This window comes from Cottoperca gobio, chromosome 11, assembly GCF_900634415.1.
Source record: "Cottoperca gobio chromosome 11, fCotGob3.1, whole genome shotgun sequence".
In the NCBI taxonomy this organism is placed as follows: domain Eukaryota; kingdom Metazoa; phylum Chordata; class Actinopteri; order Perciformes; family Bovichtidae; genus Cottoperca; species Cottoperca gobio.
Genome location: NC_041365.1, coordinates 7585687 through 7604050, shown reverse-complemented (window position 1 = coordinate 7604050; position 18364 = coordinate 7585687). Strand labels below are relative to the sequence as shown.

The 18364-nt window shown below is 41.4% G+C and overlaps 2 protein-coding genes across 3 annotated transcripts in view; one reads left to right on the top strand and one right to left on the bottom strand.

Moving 5' to 3' along the window:
* The first annotated feature begins 1799 nt into the window (after positions 1-1799).
* On the top strand, positions 1800-8616 carry gmpr (guanosine monophosphate reductase). 2 transcript variants are annotated; one of them, XM_029443949.1, is made up of 9 exons: positions 1800-2195; positions 5027-5146; positions 5466-5549; positions 5661-5834; positions 5927-6008; positions 6302-6408; positions 6990-7032; positions 7153-7312; positions 7443-8613. In XM_029443949.1, exons 1-9 carry the CDS (start codon positions 2109-2111, stop codon positions 7624-7626), a joined length of 1041 nt encoding a protein of 346 aa, XP_029299809.1. In that variant the 5' UTR covers positions 1800-2108; the 3' UTR covers positions 7627-8613. The 2 variants fall into 2 exon arrangements, with proteins under 2 accessions (XP_029299809.1, XP_029299810.1); XM_029443950.1 differs by lacking the exon at positions 1800-2195 and adding an exon at positions 3315-3406 and having other exon boundaries at positions 7443-8616.
* A 78-nt stretch (positions 8617-8694) lies between these two features.
* atxn1a (ataxin 1a) overlaps positions 8695-18364 on the bottom strand; it is an 83450-nt gene continuing 73780 nt past the window's right edge. The window contains 1 exon segment of the mRNA XM_029443908.1: positions 8695-18178. Coding sequence (XP_029299768.1) covers positions 17594-18178 — 585 coding nt within the window. The 3' untranslated portion in view covers positions 8695-17593.

Below are 18364 nucleotides of genomic sequence, written 5' to 3'. Positions count from 1 at the left end.
CCTACTTCCCAACTCTGCCTGCACTTCAGACGAACATCTGGGACTCCACTGCCACAAGCTGACCCAGGATGCATAGAGAGCACAGGGATGAGGACAGAATGTGACTTTCTTATCAATTTTATTGCCTCAACAGGTTTTAAAAGGGCGATCTTCTTATCAATGCAGTTCAGTATGTGGCGCACAAGGGCAGTGGGTTGTTAGATGGATTGTTGTGATATTATCAGATATATCATGAGGCATGAGATTAGACATCTGTAGATCCAGTGCCCATCCCGATTACAGTATTATAAAACAATCAAAATAAAAAGTTCTTTGTTTTTACAGTATGTTATAGGTAGTGCTGGCGAAGCTCCTTTGAAAGCAAAGTTTTGCAAGCTACCAATTATAAGTTCAACGGCAGCAAAGATACTTTAACATTAAGAGCAGTGAATCTACTTCCACTGAAGACATTATTTCACTTCAGTCAATTTGTTTCCAATTCAATTACAAATTACTTTTACTTCGCTTAATTATTTTATTCATATGGAAATGCAGACTTTACACTGAAAAATCCCCATTCACTTGAAGTCTTTGTTGCAGGCTTGCAGTTCTGGAAATGAGAGCATGTTTCGTGGAAAAAGTTCATTTTCACAATTGTCATGCTTTCAGGAATAACAGCTCCCTGCATGGACTGAATGCACAGAAACCCCAGTTAGAAATAATATCACATGTCTGTAAAGGCAGGGACAAAGACACACATACATATGACAAAGGCACGTGCTGTTGCTAGGACACACTTTGACAAGAGTTGTTTCCCTGCCTCTCACTTTGCTCTTTATTTTGCAGATGTTTTCTTCATCTCTACTGACATCTACTGGTCTCACTTTGTACTTACAGTTACAAAGGCAATCCATGCACATGCGCAGTACTATGGGGGAGTTCATTTAATCTGCTGCTATGAAAAAGATCAAATAAGATGGACCTACTTATATTATTGTTTAGTGATTTGGTCCAATACAGCTGAAAGTAATCTGCACAGGTTACAGTTGGTTCAGAACAGAGCAGCTTGCATTGCTCTGCACGGCCCACAGCAAACAGTACAATGAATATTCCTTTGGCTTGGTTAGGTGTAAAAATAAATCAAATCAAATGTATTTATATAGCCCAATATCACAAATTATACATTTGTCTGCATTTGCAGTTTGCATTTTTCTCTAGTCTGCTTTATTAAAACAATAATCATAACTCAAACCCCAGAAATACTTTATAGTAACGCATCACTTTTTTTCAAATGAGAACCACAGGAAGAGTAGCTACTGTTGCAATACAGCAGCCAACTGGGACGCAAATAAACAGATGGTACGTTCTAAACAAGACTGATCTCAGTTCATCACATGGTTAACTTCAATGCACCAACATATTTCAGACGTTATACAAAAACTGAACACAAGACGGATCAACCGCTGCATAAACAATTTCAAAGAGACATGCTTGATCAAGGAAAATACATCAACAACAAAGCATTATGTTCCCTATTGCACACTAGCCACCATGACTATTAAATGATCCATTTTTCTTCCTCTGTGTCATCACATCTCTTCCTCTCCCTTTTTTCACTGTCATCCTCCCTCTGTCTGTCTGTCTCCCCCTCCCTCTCTGTGCTGTCTGCCATTAGCTAAAGGAGCAATGCCCCAACTGGACAGCAGGTGTGCCCTTTAGCACTGCAGCACACAACCCACTGCAGTGCTACCATGTCTGTGTGTGTAAGAGTGTGTGTATGCGTCAGGCGCGCCTTCCACTGCTGCTCCTGCCACTCTGCTGAAGGAGAGAGGGGAGAGAGAGAGAGGACAGCTGGAGGAGTGGAGGGAGAAAGAGGGTGACAGAGAGACAGAGAGAGGAAGAGAGTGAGAGAGAGAAAGTCCAGGCCCAAATAAAGCCATGGGGGCCGGGGCTGGGCTGGGCACCCCTTTGCTATAAATACGCTGGCCGCCTGGAGGTTCGGGTTTGGTGGTTGGGGCTTAGGACTAGCGACCACCTCTGTTGCTGCAGTCTTCCTCAGGAGAGTCTCCTCCTTATACTCATCATCCTCATCAACCTCACTCTTGTCATCGTTCTTCTGGCCAGCCAAGATGCCTCGTGTGGACTCAGACCTCAAGCTGGACTTTAAGGATGTCCTCTTCAGACCCAAGAGGAGCAGCCTGAAGAGTCGCTCAGAGGTCGGTGCTGTTAATAATCTTTACTCTGATAATGTAATCCAAATATTAAAGCTACAATTAATTCATCAGACTTCATTTCTCAGGAGCAGTGTTGTCTGTATACTGCTGCGTTCAGGAAGTACACTTATGTCTGTATGGTGGGTGACGCAATAGCAATATGTTAACTATTTAAACATGGGGGAGGATGGGAGGGGGGCAGCATTTAGGGCCTTCTAACCCTGTTTGCTGCTCTCATGTAATCATTATTGAAGGGGAAAATGTATTTACAGAGCAGAAGCAATTACGTTAATTGTCTGAAGCTGAAAAGTGCACGCTCTCTGTAATTCTATACGTGTGTGCGCCTCTTTGTTGTCTTGCCTTGTGTGAGCCAGTAGGTGTACACACAGCTACCCTGAATGAGCATGTAACATGTAACGTAATTGACCTTCTTAAAGGTGACAGGAAACAAGACTAGCCCGCGCCAGACAGAGGCTATGAACAATAACTGTCTACAAGCAGAGAAGAACAACAGAAGAAAAAAGAGAAGAGTCCGAGATAATACTTTTTTTTTTTTTGATTAGAATGGATTTTTATCATAAGTCTTATAATAACTTTTTACGCCAGTATAGCAGGCCAAGATCACGATACCGGTGTAGTGGCACTTGATCTTGGGGTGGAAGGGGTAGGAGTTGGCATCTGAGGGATGGCAAACAACATGAGATACACTTCTCAGAAAACATGTTTAAAAATAGTACTGTGTGTTACAGTCAACCAGAGCACACTATATATGCCACAGAGGTATCCAGATAACATTATATATATATACACATACATACTGATGCAGATAACAGCACAGAGAATACAAAGCACTTGAGTGCGCACTGATATGTACAGTGTAAAAGACACTTTCTTACCTCATTCTTGATATTTTATCAAATCCTCTTTCCCTACAGTAACTAAATATAAAAAAGAAACCCCCCCCTAAGATGATTTCAGATGTCAAAAGTCTACACAAGAAGACATCCTTGGAGCATGTCAATACACTGCAGCCAAGTCTAATGGCCCATTGCACTCAGAAAGTATCCATCTGATTGTTCTCTTGTTTGAATTATTGCTGCATTTAGCAGGAGCAGAACTCCACCTGTCAAAGCTAAGCTGTTGTTTGGAGGACGGGAGGGTATATGGAAGATCATCATGGAAGATATGCGGCATCAATAACAAGAGACTACATGGTAACATGGTTGGTCATCGAGCACTGATGCACCACTATTGAGCAGAAACGTGTCCCTTAAATCTGTAATTAATCCAGTTTTATGCAGATGTCCATTTTCACTGCATCATTGGAGTTAATGAAAACACTGCGACACGGCAATACAAATAAGATGAGAGTTAATGTACTGTCATTAAGTCCTACAAATTGTAGGGCAGATATAGTTGTATTATTACCTTAGCAAGATGGGAAATTCTAACCCCCCAAACCTCTCTCTATAAAACATGATTCATTCGTGTGTTTCAATTTATTTTCATCGAGGGGGGTGTAGTGATCTAATGCAACATTTGCAAAGATTATACAGATTATATCTACAGTAGAAGACACTACTCTCTCTCTCTATTGAGATCTCTCTCGGAGAGAGAAAGCTGGCGAAAGAGAGAGGTCGCTCGAGAGAGAGACTCGAAAAAGCAGAGAGACCGAGACTCGTAGGAAATAGAGACTATCTCTCTCTCCCACAATCCTCTATTCTGATCTCTCTATCTACCGTCTCCTCTCCCTCTCCCTCACTCTCTCTCTGTCTCATCTCTCTCTCTCTCTATCTCTTCTCGTCTCTCTCTCTCTCTCTCTCTCTCTCTCTCTCTCTCTCTCTCTCTCCCTCACCATTATGAGTTCTAGCCTCACTTTTGCTGTGGCTCTGAGAATGATTCCACCGTGAAGGTTATGGCACACTTTGTACTGTTAGCTTATTTCCACAGCTGAAGTAGTTTTGCATAATAAATGTCTCGGCACTACTTAACAAAAACTTATAGCACTGTGAAACTGTTGGGTTTAAGTACATGGAAACAGTTTTGAAGGCTCATCGGTTTTAAATATATAACAAGCTTCACTCTTTATATAAAGTTATATAATCTTCCCTGAAGCGAATATGTGTTATACTGATTTTAAATATTGAGTTCCAAGCTTGTTAATACGATATTCTCTCTCTTAATGACTTCTACAACAAGTAGTGGACACTGTGGCTACGGGGGACATTTACAATATACTGGGAACTGTTGAAACGTAGTGTAACAGTAGCACAAGTAGATAAGAGAAAGTTTGAAAGTTTGCTAACATTAGCATTAGCATAAGTTAGTGGTCCTACTAGTCCAAGTAGCAGCAAAACCCCTGAACATATTAACGTGAGCGTATAAATTCAAATGTTCATTTGTAAGAAGAGAAATGTGTTACTTCTTCTTTGTGACTCACTTTGAAAAGAACATAGGTGTGAACTCCACTCGTGGTTCCCTCTCCGGAATAAGATTTCTTTATAGCAGATGTTTTTGAAAGGAAAGCTCTGCCTTGCATCATCAGTACAGATATACTTTCCTGTTCAGGCAGCAGCTAGTGTGACACAATGGGCCCTGCTTGTTTCATGTAGCTTATCACATTACAGCAGAGCTAACCATTGGATCTAAATGATTCAGTGCATCTTCATGAGGAACCGGAACATGAGCTACATTAGCTGCTCCTATTATCAAGAAATTCTGCAATGTAGAGAAAGAAAATGATTAAACTGTCACATTACAACACTTCCCTAGTAGGCTGAGATTAATGTTTATGAAACAAGTCTCCAGAATGACTCTTATCTCTTCCCCCACAGGTGGACCTTCAGAGGACCTTCACATTCCGCAACTCCAAACAGACCTACACCGGCATCCCCATCATCGCTGCCAACATGGATACCACAGGGACGTTTGAGATGGCACAGGTCCTCAGCAAAGTGAGTTTACACAACTGAATGAATGAAAAATAGATAATAGCATCACTGAGTTTGTCTTTGCGTGGGCCTGCCAAGATCCCTATGCGTTATTCCACCGAGATGTGTTTGTGTTTGACATAGAATAAGGAAACAAAAAAACAGGTTGTTGTGCGGAGCCACGGGAAAATATATGAATGAGCAACATTGTCCTAAAAACAGTTCGAGCTCTGCTTGTGATGAGTTCTCGCACAAATGAAGAGACAACAATGGGAATGGGATTTTTGAAGTTTGTTAAATCATTTCTGTTTTACCTCTCTCTTTCTTTCTTTCTCTTTTTTAGCACACCCTCTTCACAGCCGTTCATAAACACTACTCTGTAGAGGAGTGGAAAAATTTTGCTGCTACTCATCCAGAATGTGTTGAGGTAATATCACCAATGTTTTCCCTTTTGATTTTAAAGTAAGTTGTTCCTCATTAGCAAAAGGAAAATAATTACACACCATATTTATTCGTAATGATCTCCTTTTCTGCACAGCATGTTGCCGCCAGCTCAGGCAGTGGCGTTGCAGATCTGGAGAAGCTGTGTGCCATCTTGGAAGCCGTCCCCGCCCTCAAGTACATCTGTCTGGATGTGGCCAACGGCTACTCTGAGTACTTTGTGGAGTTTGTCAAGACGGTCAGAGAACGGTTCCCCAAGCACACCATCATGGTAAGAGAGATGGTTCACCACTTTGGCCGGCAGTTATGAGATGTAATGTAGTCGTATTGTGTGTTGGAGGCTAACGCTGTCTTGCTTTGCAGGCTGGTAACGTGGTTACGGGGGAGATGGTGGAGGAGCTCATCCTCTCCGGTGCTGACATCATCAAAGTGGGCATCGGACCAGGTGGGTGAGCGCAGCTGTCTGAGTGTGTCTGCATATAGTCTGTCTCTAAATCAACACAAAACTATACGGGACTCACATACAAACACACTTGACTTGTAGTGAGTTGTAAACAATCCAGTAGATCATCTGGTACTGTTTTCTGTATCCAGCCTGAAGAATAGCCGCCTGAACTGACAGCAACAGTGCAGAAAGACAACAGGTTCCTGTAGCTACAGCAGCAGCAGCCATTAAGCATAGACGGGATAGTTACAGATGGACTACTCTAATGTTTGCTTGTTAACTGTGTGTTGCAGGGTCCGTGTGCACGACTAGGATCAAGACAGGAGTGGGATACCCACAGCTCAGTGCTGTAATAGAGTGTGCAGACTCAGCCCACGGACTCAAAGGACACATCATCTCTGTAAGTCCAATTAAGAATCAAACAAATAACAGGGGGACAACCTGAGTTACTGACGTTTACAGCATAATTGGCAAAGCTACCTTCCTCTCTGTGGAGAGGAAGCAACACAGGGTTTGGTGGGACACACAAAAAAATGACAGTAGTTTGCATTTGATTATTTTGTGCTTCAAAGAGAACTTTTTTATTTCTTTATGTAGCTTTTGAATTTTCTGTCCAGCCTATCAACGTAGAGGATAGGGTCCAGAATCCAGAGTGTAGATCAACATGATTGACTGAGTAATAATAATAATAATAATAATAATAATAATAATAATAATAATAATAATAATAATAATAATAATAATTGCCGTTATTAGTGACTCAAAGAGGGTTTATTTGCTGAAGCACAATGACAAAAGTGGTTGCACTGAGTCCACAATATGCTGTTGCATAAAGGTTATAATAGTTTCTAATGTTGATGATGATACTGGGTTGCAGCCACTAGAGGGCAGCCTCAGTCTTCCAAGGCTGCTAGAATATTAAGAAACGTTTTGCCGTGTGATTCAGTGAAAGACATATGACTGAATGTTTTCTCTGTTCAGGACGGTGGCTGCAGTTGCCCAGGAGATGTAGCAAAAGCCTTTGGTAAGTATTCAACGCACAACCGTTGGTTCTTTTCACACATGACACACAGCACAGTCCAATAACAGTGAAAAGACTGTTCTGCAAATCTAACCCCATGACTTCTCTGCCTTTGCTCCCCAGGTGCAGGGGCTGACTTTGTGATGATGGGAGGAATGCTCGCAGGCCACGACCAGTGCACCGGAGAGGTCATTGAGAAGAACGGCAAGAAATACAAACTCTTCTACGGCATGAGCTCCGACACAGCCATGAAGAAATATGTGGGTGGAGTTGCTGAGTATAGGTGAGAGACTGAGATTCTCCTTTAAATTACTTTTCATACGTGTTCAGCTTATTAACTCAGATGTCCGTGATTTAAAAAGAATAATAATTCTGATTGAACTACAATTGTCCTCTCTCTGCTCTGCTCTCAGGGCGTCTGAGGGGAGGACAGTGGAGGTTCCCTACAGAGGAGATGTGGACAACACCATCCGTGACGTGTTGGGGGGCCTCCGCTCCACCTGCACCTATGTGGGCGCCGCCAAGCTCAAAGAGCTGAGCAGGAGAACCACCTTCATTCGTGTCACACAACAGTCCAGCCAAATGTTCATTTTGTAAGGCACACGTATACACAGGTTGCATAATAAGCAATGTATGCAGAGTTTAAATGTGCAATAGTAGAACAGTGGTGTAACACATCCAGGAGAACGCCGCAAACACACACCCACACTTCTACATTAACACCCCAACCTGTTTCTCTCAGGATATCTGCTCTCAGAAAGCTGTTAGTTTCCTGCAGGTTGTGATTAAAATGAACTCAATTAATTCTCAGAGAAGAAACACAGCACTCGAATCAACTTAATCCTACAGCCAGTGCGGTTACATGCTTAGAGAAACCATAGCATGCTATTGAATGTAACAGATTACATTTTTTTCAATCGGTCGCAAGAGAGCAGGACGACTGAAGCATGTGTACTTCAGTTCTGATGTTTCATATAAGCTCTTCTAACGTGTGTGTATGCAGTAGTCGAGATATTTCTTGATTAACAACAGCTCGGGAATGAACAAGAATGTGAGCTCTGTGAAACACATCACATGTCAACACACTGTGCAGGAGGAGGCTGATACTACGTGCTAAGATCATTTGAAGAAACTATTCTGCTCAACTGAACATTGAAATGAACGTGCAAATCAATATGCAAGACTCAAGAGACGTCACCCTTTAACTGTCACTGGAGAAATCATGCCGCAATAAAGTGCATGAAGAGTCCTGCAATTTACTCAGTGGTGTTCATTGTTTTTTTTAATCATATTCCCCGATGACCGACAACATAATTGTGTATCTCTCCCGAGGGTCTGTGTGCATGTATTTTGGGTGTGTCAGGAATATTGAGCCAGCCGAACACGATGACCTCTGGATTTATGCATCCCAAACATTTGACATACTTGATTTACGCTGCTGTGCATATAAAACAGTCACGTTTAAGTCCTCTTCCTTGGTTCCACTGTGCCTGACATTTTAAATCAAGGGCATCTTGTGGCTTCTACTACATTTGGAGGTTGTGCACTTTATGTAAGAAACTTCAGGGAAAGGTCATTGTAAGGAGAGCAAACAATTACACACGATTGAACGAAATTCAATGTTATTGCAGAGAAGATAGAAAAGTGTGGAAATAAACCCTCAGATCAGTGAGTCATCAGTTTTATTTTTGGACAAAGAAAATGCATATTTGCTTGGTTCAGAGGTTTTCTATTAAAAAAGGATTTTGAGACAATACAAGACACATTTTCTATCTGAGATAAGAACATAACTTTCCACACATGTTCGTGTTACCCAGCATTGATAACTGGGACTTCCTTTCAGTGAGAGGTGATGATTAGTATTTTTGAAAAAACATAATATAGGCATATTGAGAATGGATCAAACATTAAACACACTTGAGGGATGGATGGATGGGCAGGGATGGAAAGAGCACTAGAATATTATACTCAAGTGAAATACCTATTACTCTGAATACATTTCAACTTAAGTAAAAGTGTAAAAATGTACTTTGATAAAAGTAAAACGTAGACAGTTAAAATGTACTCTGAGTTAAAGGGGTATCAAAGTATATAGCCCTGACATCAAACCAACTATAACTTCCGTTTCTATAGACACAATTGCAGCCGATGCGTAGAAAACCATCCCCTGAAGTCTTACTGGAATTAACAACAAAACTTTACCAAAAAATGACCGAAAATAAATAAAAAGTCTGTTTCACGGCGGCAGCAACAAGCAATGTTAAGCCACATAAATTAAATATCCGGACACTTCTTATAGAATCAACAGCAGAACACATCACCGAGGCAGACGACACAGAGATGTGTAAATATACAGTGGTAGCAGACACACACACACACACACACACCGCGACATGCTGCGTTACTAGGCAACGCAGTTGGATGCTGAAGTTCTCATCTCGACGGTGGGTTCAGGGAGTTTGTTGTTGTACTCACCTGTCTGAACAGCTTCCTGTGAGTGTTGTGCAGCGCAAAGTCCTCCGCCATCTGCTCAAGTTTCAACTTCTCTGCTCGTTAAAAGCTTAATATAACCAGTCCACTCAGACTCTCTGTGTGCTCCTCAAAGTGTTCAAGAAGTTGGGGATTGTTGCCAAAATGAGCAGAAACGACACTTCACTGAAGATAGAAGTTACTCAGTGAACACAGAAGGATCCACCATGTGCATGTTAGCATTTTAGCATGTTAGCCAGGCCCAGCATGCACCTGTTTTGTGGGTATGTTTTTGTATTAGGGAATTCAGCGTGCATTAACTATTATGTTGTAACCTAACACGTCATTCTTTATTTATTGGATTGTTGTTGTGCATTGTTGTACTGTTTACGAGCACTACCATCTTACGTTCAGCCTGTGAACGTACACATTAACAACATACCTGGAGCTCTGCCCTCCACCACATACTGTACACCAGACACACCAGCAGCCTCTTCTCTACTGCAGCTGCTGATTCAGCACACAATACTTACAATAGAGTACACACAACAATGACCTTGTTACAGTAACAAGCGTAAATGTAATTCATTACTTCCACCCATACAAATAATGCTACTTAAGTAATGCATGACTCATGATTTAATAATAAATGAATTATTGCAGGATGTATCTTTAATTCCTGTTGCTCAACATTAACAAATAATGAAGTCATTATGATTTTTTTGTGATTACTTCACACTTAATATACCATCAATTAAGGAATGTTAATTCAGTTACTTCATACATTAATTGATATGCGACCAAATGAACAATATTGCGCTTACATAGATTTGCCTTGTAGTCGATCACAGACTGCGATGCCTTTTTATTCCTTCCTTTCTTTTCTTTTTTTATCAAACTATTCATTACATACACACATTGTTGCTGCATGAGCCATAGGTCATTTTGTTGTTATAAAAATGATATTTCCATTGTTGTTGAAAGAAGTGGAGAAGAGAAAGATGCATTAAAACCAAAATCATTTAGCAGGTGTCATTTGACAAATTAGTTTAAGCTCAACAGAAGCCTAACCAATACAAACGAAGTGTTCATTATTACTTCACTACTTAGTCATCAACAAGTCAAGGAGATGTATTTGTTTAACAAACATCTATTCTTCTGTATAATTCATTCTTAATCCCAAATTTGATTTTCTTTTGCGATTTAAGATTCCTTATTTGAAATATCCGAACGTCTTCATAATTGTACTACTCTGTTCTTTACAATAACAAAGGCTTTGGTAAAGTTAAGAGTATCCTCTGATTTTTCTGTTTTTTTTCATTTGCAACAGTAAAGCAAAACTGTCAAAGACAACCCGAACAGGAAACAGTCATGTGAGCTAACTGACCAGTGTCTTAATCATTGCAGGTAGTGGGGATGTCATGCAGCCCATTCTACACTAGAGGGGGTTATTTTCAGCACAATTCCAGGCAAACCAATGGAGGAAAAATATCATAGCTTATAAGATAAGGTTTTAAATACAGTGCTTGTATTGTGTAAGGGTTTACAGGGTGTGTTTATTAATGTTGGTATTCAAATAAAGACACAGGAAGCCCATTTATTCCAGATATGTCAAGGTTTCTTTTTCTTTTTCAAAGAGGTGCATTTGTACAGATGTCAAATACATACACCGACAGGGTTTCTCCATTGCTATAGAGGAAAGGGGTGGTGAGACACAGGGGCTTAGTGAGTACGATATAGTACAAACAAGTTGGCTGGGAACTGCCCCCCCTCCCCCCCCTCTGCAGGCCAAACTGTCCGAGCAGGTCTGTGCCGATGTCCAGTTCTCTGCTACCGTTTTATGGGCTAAAAAGTTTCAGTTCAGTACTTGGTGTCGCTGGTTAGCAGAGGAACATCTAGACAGACTGGTTGCTAGCCTCAGGGCTGAGTGTTCAGAACAGGGGGGAGGAATCAACTGAGCCACAGCTGACATATAAGCTCCACCCCCGCTCCGTGGCAGTGGGCAGGGTCAGAGGTCACAAACCGTACAGCCTGTCCCCTGCTGAAGTGTTTGTCGACTTGCACAGAGAGGCAGAACAAAGACGTTCAGTACACTGAAGAGTAATCCAAACCATCTCCAGCATAATACACATAATATCATAATAATAATTCATAGTTAACTGTCAATAACGACATTTGTTAATCATATCAAATTATATGTAATACATTTACATATCTTATAACCCATATGAACCAGCCCACTATGTAAATTGATTGGGGTCAAACTAAACTGTTAAGTGGGCCTCTACAAGTTTTTTTTTTTCTTTCTGCCTGAGTTGGTTATCCAGCGCTATGGACATTGACGAGACGTCATACAAAAAAAAGAAAAGAGAAAAAAAAAAGGAATCCTGATCGAATTCTGTTCACTTTTAAAACACAACAAAGTGCCAAAAACACATCCTTTTTGCAAAATGAAAGTACAAACATCAAGAAACAAAGAGCACACATGCCTTTTTTTCTGATCGAAAAGTCAAAGCTCACACACCAACATTCATTTTATTTGTAAAATTGTGCAAGAAGCCAATTAAAAAAAAAAGACATTAGCAGTGTTCCTCCAGTGAGGAAGCTTGTCATAAAACTCAACAATGACACATTCTCTACATAGTTTTAAGTCCCCTGACATTATATTGAGTGCTACAAGGAGACCAAAAACACAGAAAAAGCTCCTGCACCAAAGATAATGCAAACAATGCAAAGGTTTGTCTGCACCGTTTTCACACCGCACGACCAAACCGAGCTGCGCCCAACTCCTTACAAACGCCTCGGCTAAATTTGATCTGAAAATGTGAACAAAACCACATTTCATGACGAAGCCTGGTCGGCGTAGGGTGGAAAAGATTTCAAACAAACCCGAACACAACAAAAGCAGGGATGCATTCCATGTGAAAAAGGTTTTCCTAGTAGAAAAGAAAGGAACCACCTAACACCTCGGCCCGTTGGACCCAAGAACGCGCCGGGCGCCAAGCGAGATGGTGCACAGACAGATAAACACAAGGTTACGGCAAGGTGATGTGCAAAAACTTAAACTGAGCCATCTCTCTTTTTCATCCTTATTCACCCCCCCCCCCTCCTTTTTTTTTAGCATTCTCATTCTCTCTGTCTGTTTTGAATGAATGTTACCCCTAGGGGAGGTATCGGTCTGAGACAGAGGGGTTAGACCGAGCCCATCCTAGGATTAGAAAGTGCTGAAACATTATCAAGTCTTTTACATCTACTTACATGTGCATCTCTGTTGGTTGGTTGTTTTTATTTTTATTTTCCTTTTTCTTTCTTTTTTTTTTTACAAAAAGTGGTCCCCACTAAGCAATGAGGTTTCTTTTTTTTCCTGCGGTTCTCACCGTGAACCGCGAAGGGTCAGGGTTTATGATCTCACAGACAGTTAGAGGAGAAAACACTCCGTTACACACACACACACACATGTGTCACACACTCTAACGCGCTCATAACACATTTGAACACCAGGTGAACGTAAGCACACATACTACACACATGACACATGGTGCAGACACACACACACACACACACACACACACACACACACTCGCACACACACACACACAGGAGACATGACAGTTTCTCACACGTTCAAATTTAGAAAGGCCGCAAGGACAAAAGGGTTAGAGAGGTATGGACAAACTCTCCATTGGGTTTGTATCTCTTCACAAACATCCTGACTCTTGTTTTACAGATGTGACGCACACATCAACAGACAGTAAAATACACAAGCCATTAACAAGGATGATACACTGGAGTAGGACTATGCTACATACACTTGGCACAGCAAAGGGGGGGGGGGGGGGGGGGGACAAAATGTAAGTATTGCACATTGTGGTACATTTCAGGGGGATAAAAACTTGGGGTTATCTTAACAATGAAAACTACACCGAACCCTCAGAAATGGTTGAAACCTTGCTGTGATGTGCCGTTCCCTCTCCTGCATTCAGACTGTGTCTACATTTCAGATTGCTTTGTTTTATAGTCTATTATTAAGCATGCATTTTCACTGTAGTACAAACACAATGACTTTTATAAGCTAGTAGTGAAAAGGAGCGCGGATATCAAAAGATGACGTTAGGAGGGGAACAGGCAGCCCAGGCCAGCCCTGCTATGTCCCAGGCCACACTGAAAGGTAGCTAACGGTTGTTGAGGGTTAATCCATTGCTTTGCCTCAGGAGGAGGTGTGAGGCTGGCTGGCTATGATTGGGTACCTGAAACAAAGTTAACGAGGTCACTACGGGAGTCGTGGCAACGAGGCAGACCTTGGCGGGGTCAAAACGTCCGCTGGTTACTTCAGGTGCATGTTGAGTTTATGACTCTGACCAGCTGGGACATCAGAGGTTTTGGGGGTCAGTTACTGCATATATGAGACGCTTCCCTGAAAAAACTAGCAACTGTTGTTGCAACTGCAATTCCTTAAGATTTAAATGTACTTTATGATAAGGGGAATAGTGCTAACTGAAGCGTGTGGTGTTCAGGTTCAGGCTTCTAAAAGCTTTTTCCAGTATATGGCAAGATTGTATTGAGTTTTGGTTGCAATGCAAGACGATTATTATTACATGTTTATTGCAGAGAATTTGAGCGGAATAACTGTGTGTGTGTGTGTGTGTGTGTGTGTGTGTGTGTGTGTGTGTGTGTGTGTGTGTGTGTTTCACTCTTACACAAGTGAATATTTTCATACTATTGCTTTCTAAAGTAATCACACATCAGCATCACTTGGCTTTGGCTAAAGATGTTTTAACCTGACTGACAGTAAAGGTTGTGTTGGTCTAAGCTGACATGTTTGTTTATATGTTGTGGTTCTGCTTTTTCATTTGTTGGGAAGGGGGTTGGACAAAAAAAAAAGATGTATGTGTGTCTGACATGTACATACATTTACAAAAACACACAGACACACACAGATTGCAAAACATGCACGCGCACGCGCACGCACACGCACACACACACACACACACACACACCACACACGCACACAAAATACTATTTCTTCTCGTAATGATCATGATGATAGGAAAAGGAAGAAATTAAAATGTCCTACTGTGGTGGGGTTGATCTGAGAAACCCTGTTTTATTATAAAAAATAAAGCATTTTCAAATCTCACAAGGAGTCTACTCATTCACTCACCATCACCATCCATCTACCCATTTTCTCAACCATTCGTCATCCATCTGATCACACATCCATCCCGCCATCACCCTGGTAAACTCCCACCACCTGAAGTGTTGCCCCACACACTTACACTTACATTATCAGTGGGATTAAAATACGACTGATTTTTAGTTGGCAGACATTAGTTGCCAACTTTCCTCTGCCGTACAACACCTGAATACAGAGGCTGAGTAGAAAGCTCGACAGATATGCCTGCAGGACTCCACATGTTCTCCACCTCCCTAACAACACTATAGTGCATAATCTAACTACTGTCAATAATCATACTGTAGTGTTACATGCAGCATGAGAAACGTTTATTTTTAAAGGCACCTATCTGAATATATTAAATCCAAGACCTCGCTGATAGATTTAAAAACTGCCAATTCCATTTTGTTTTGATTATATTTCAAAATGGAAATATAAAGCACGCTGCATGTCAGTTACACTGATGTTAGGCATTTTTTAAAGACTAAACCCAGTTGCTTACAAAGCTCCAAATGGTCAACCGAGCAGGCATATCTGTTGAGGTCACTGCTGCATCTTCTGCTGAAAAATGGGGTTTCAGCTGGCCGTGTTCAAAACCCTAGTCCCCACACCCTGGTTTCAACAGCAGGAAAAGTGGACAACAAAAAGTCTAAATGTTCCTTCAAATACACTACAAATGGCATATCTTTAACTAGTCAGTAAATTCAGTAGGCAGGCACGTGTCAAAATTCGGTTTTACAGCTACGGTTATGTCAAATGTAATTTGACCTTAACTGCGTTATGCATATAATCTCTATAATGTGACATGTGCCTGTTGAGGAACAAAAACCCTGGGTCTCCTCCAGTGTGTCACGTGGTCTAGGGCTTGTTTCAGGACAGGTCGGTTCAAAATCTCCACCCTCCTCCCTCCTCCCTCCTCCTGATGTGCAAATTGCAAGATTCTATTAAGTACAACTCCAAGTAGAAACACTGGACACTTAGCATTGTATATATATCAAATAAGTATCACCTTTTCCAATAGACAGAATACATACTCATACACAAACTCACACACCTACACAAACACACCATAGAGCACTCTCTACAACTGTACTGTTAGCAGTGTGCACTAGTGTCTTTGTAGGGACCACAAAGCGTCTGCATTCATCTAAACACAGCACATAGGTATATAGGTCATTGATTTCCAGGGATGGTTTGTACTGTTTTGTGTTTGTGTAAGTGTGTGTAAGGACATACACAGACCAGCATCATCATGCACACTCTAGCACACACATTACAAATATATGACAACCTTAAAATTCTGTGGCATGAGCTTCTAATCGATGCTCTCAGTCTCAGAACATCATGGGGATATTTCAAAAGACTCTTCCTTGTTAATCCTCATGCCAGATCCCAAACTTTCAAAACACATTCAAATACTTCCCCCTAACTTTTGTATGGCTGGCTGGCTGTACAAGTGCACATGCTGAAAACCATCATATTTATAATTCCTTTTGTCACCATATTTCTTTTCTCTAACCGTCTACTTACTGGAATTGTTCTCCAATACCTGTTACAATCATCTCCTCTTTGTGATCACACAAATCAAATTGTGGCACATCCGCTCATACATCAACATAACACCCCTTCACTTTTCCAAAAGCTTCAACTTTCCAAAAGTGCTGTTGCTACTTTCTACCCTTGTCTAAATAATAAAAATAAATCTAAGTCTAAAAACATACAGTACTGCGTTAAATAAAAGAGACAACACATATTTGCCGGCTGTATGGTGAGTGTGACAGGTGTGTTAAGTGTTTTTGAAACATCCTGACCCTCTCAGAGCTGACATGCAGATTCTCTAGGCTCCTCACACAATCTTTCTCCATAAAAAACATAAAGTAATTAATCCAAAAATGAGGAAGATTGTATCCAGTCTTCCTCTTAACATTTTCTTGAAGTGAAGTTTGCCAACCCAGTGTGTATGCACTTCTATGTATTAGGTTAGGCTATCTCACATTTAAACATTAACCCACCTAGGTTCAAAATCTAGGACTAAATGACCCCTGATTAAGGTTTTTGACAATCATTGAAAACATCTGGTGAGATAGAGGACGAGGGGCTTTATGAAAGAAATAAAATAAAATGCTCAAGATGAAAGTAAAGAGTCCACTGTCGTTACACTGAACAGAGTAAGTGTTGTTCCCTCTCTTATGTGTGGCACACTGGCACCACCTGATTACATGACTGGTCAGGTCTGGCACACTCTGATGACACTGTGGATAACACATCGTTTTCTTATACCAGACAGGGAGAATTAGGTTTTTCCAACTCCCACTCAGATTTAGAAAATGTAAAAAATAAAATCATGATTTACCCACAAATCCTTCATGCTCAGGATCAGCTGACATTATGTGGTCCGGTGTAAAACCACAGAGGCGGTGAAGTGTTTTCGTCCAGCCAGACTCACTAGCAGTGCACAGAGAGTGAAATCACTGTCAAGAGACAAACTGTGAGCTAATTCGATTTTTAATTTACATAATGTGTTATGTGTAGCCAGCCAAGAAGAGCCATCAAGCATGGCAACCTGTGTGCCACACATCCACCGATAAACATTTAGCACGCCTCACAAACCCCTCACCATAAATCATCTTATGAAAACCACCAAAACGGCAACGATTGCTTGTGTGATATCAATTACATCTATAAATGTCTTATAGATGTAAATGTGTTATTAACTACATGGACCTATTGTAAGATGATACCATGTAGAGTAAATTTACCTCTACAGTACAGTATTCAAGATAGAAAATAAAAATGGAAAACAAAACTTTAAAACCAAGACAAATGAAACATTAATGTGGGCATTCATGTTTTTTTTTTATAGAATCCTTTTATGTTTTTTTTTTCCAAATCCCAATGGTTATTGAACAGTCCTGCAAGCCTTCACTTGCCAATATTTGACCTTCCCTCGATGCTGACTTTCACCTCATGAGTGATGAAGGAAGGTTTGGGCAGGGTCAAGGGCGGCTCCTCCTCTGATTTTTCTACTTTCCGACCTTCAGGGGCAGACCATCTCCGCTTCCTGCCTCCTGATGGCTTACTGGCGACAGCTCCTGCGTTGCTAGCAACCTGACCTTTAGAAACTGACCCTCTTTCCCCAAACATGACATCCCCGTTTTCCACATTCCCACTTCCACCCCTCCCTCGCTGGCTGATGCCATTTTCCCGCTCGCTGTGCCTGAAGCCTCCTCCAATGAAGCTCTGGGGAGCGTCTGAGACAGCTCTGGAGGGTTTGAGGTGCCCGTGGCTGGAGGCTGGGACAAACGCATGGGTGGCCAGCTCCAGGGGCTGAGTCTTCTTCAGGGATCCGTTCCTCAGGTTCTTGAGGGTGAGTGAAATACAAACGTCACCCACAGAGAGCTTGGTGCAAGGCAGCTCCAGAAGCTGGGTGGTCCGGTCTGGGCAGCATGAAGACCAGCCTTGGCCGAAGACAAAGAAGGGGTACTCCACCAAAACTTCCACACTAACCTGGAGGAGAGGAAATCAAGACAAATACACTTCAATACCAAAACCTTGTCTGTGCTTTAAAGCCTCTACAAACTTAGGAAACAATCAGATTTAAAATGAAGAAAACATTCAAAAACCTTCATCAGGATTCTGTGGATGTGATTCGATCAGATTTGGCTGTCAGCAACAATCCACCAACTATCATAC

What these genes read in the sequence shown, in the direction of transcription:
- gmpr (XM_029443949.1), top strand. Translation starts at nt 2,109, where the DNA reads ATGCCTCGTGTGGACTCAGACCTCAAGCTGGACTTTAAGGATGTCCTC. An exon ending in TGGCACAGGTCCTCAGCAAA is followed by an intron (nt 5,147 to 5,465) that starts GTGAGTTTACAC and finishes TCTCTTTTTTAG; the next exon opens with CACACCCTCTTCACAGCCGT. An exon ending in CAAAGTGGGCATCGGACCAG is followed by an intron (nt 6,009 to 6,301) that starts GTGGGTGAGCGC and finishes TGTGTGTTGCAG; the next exon opens with GGTCCGTGTGCACGACTAGG.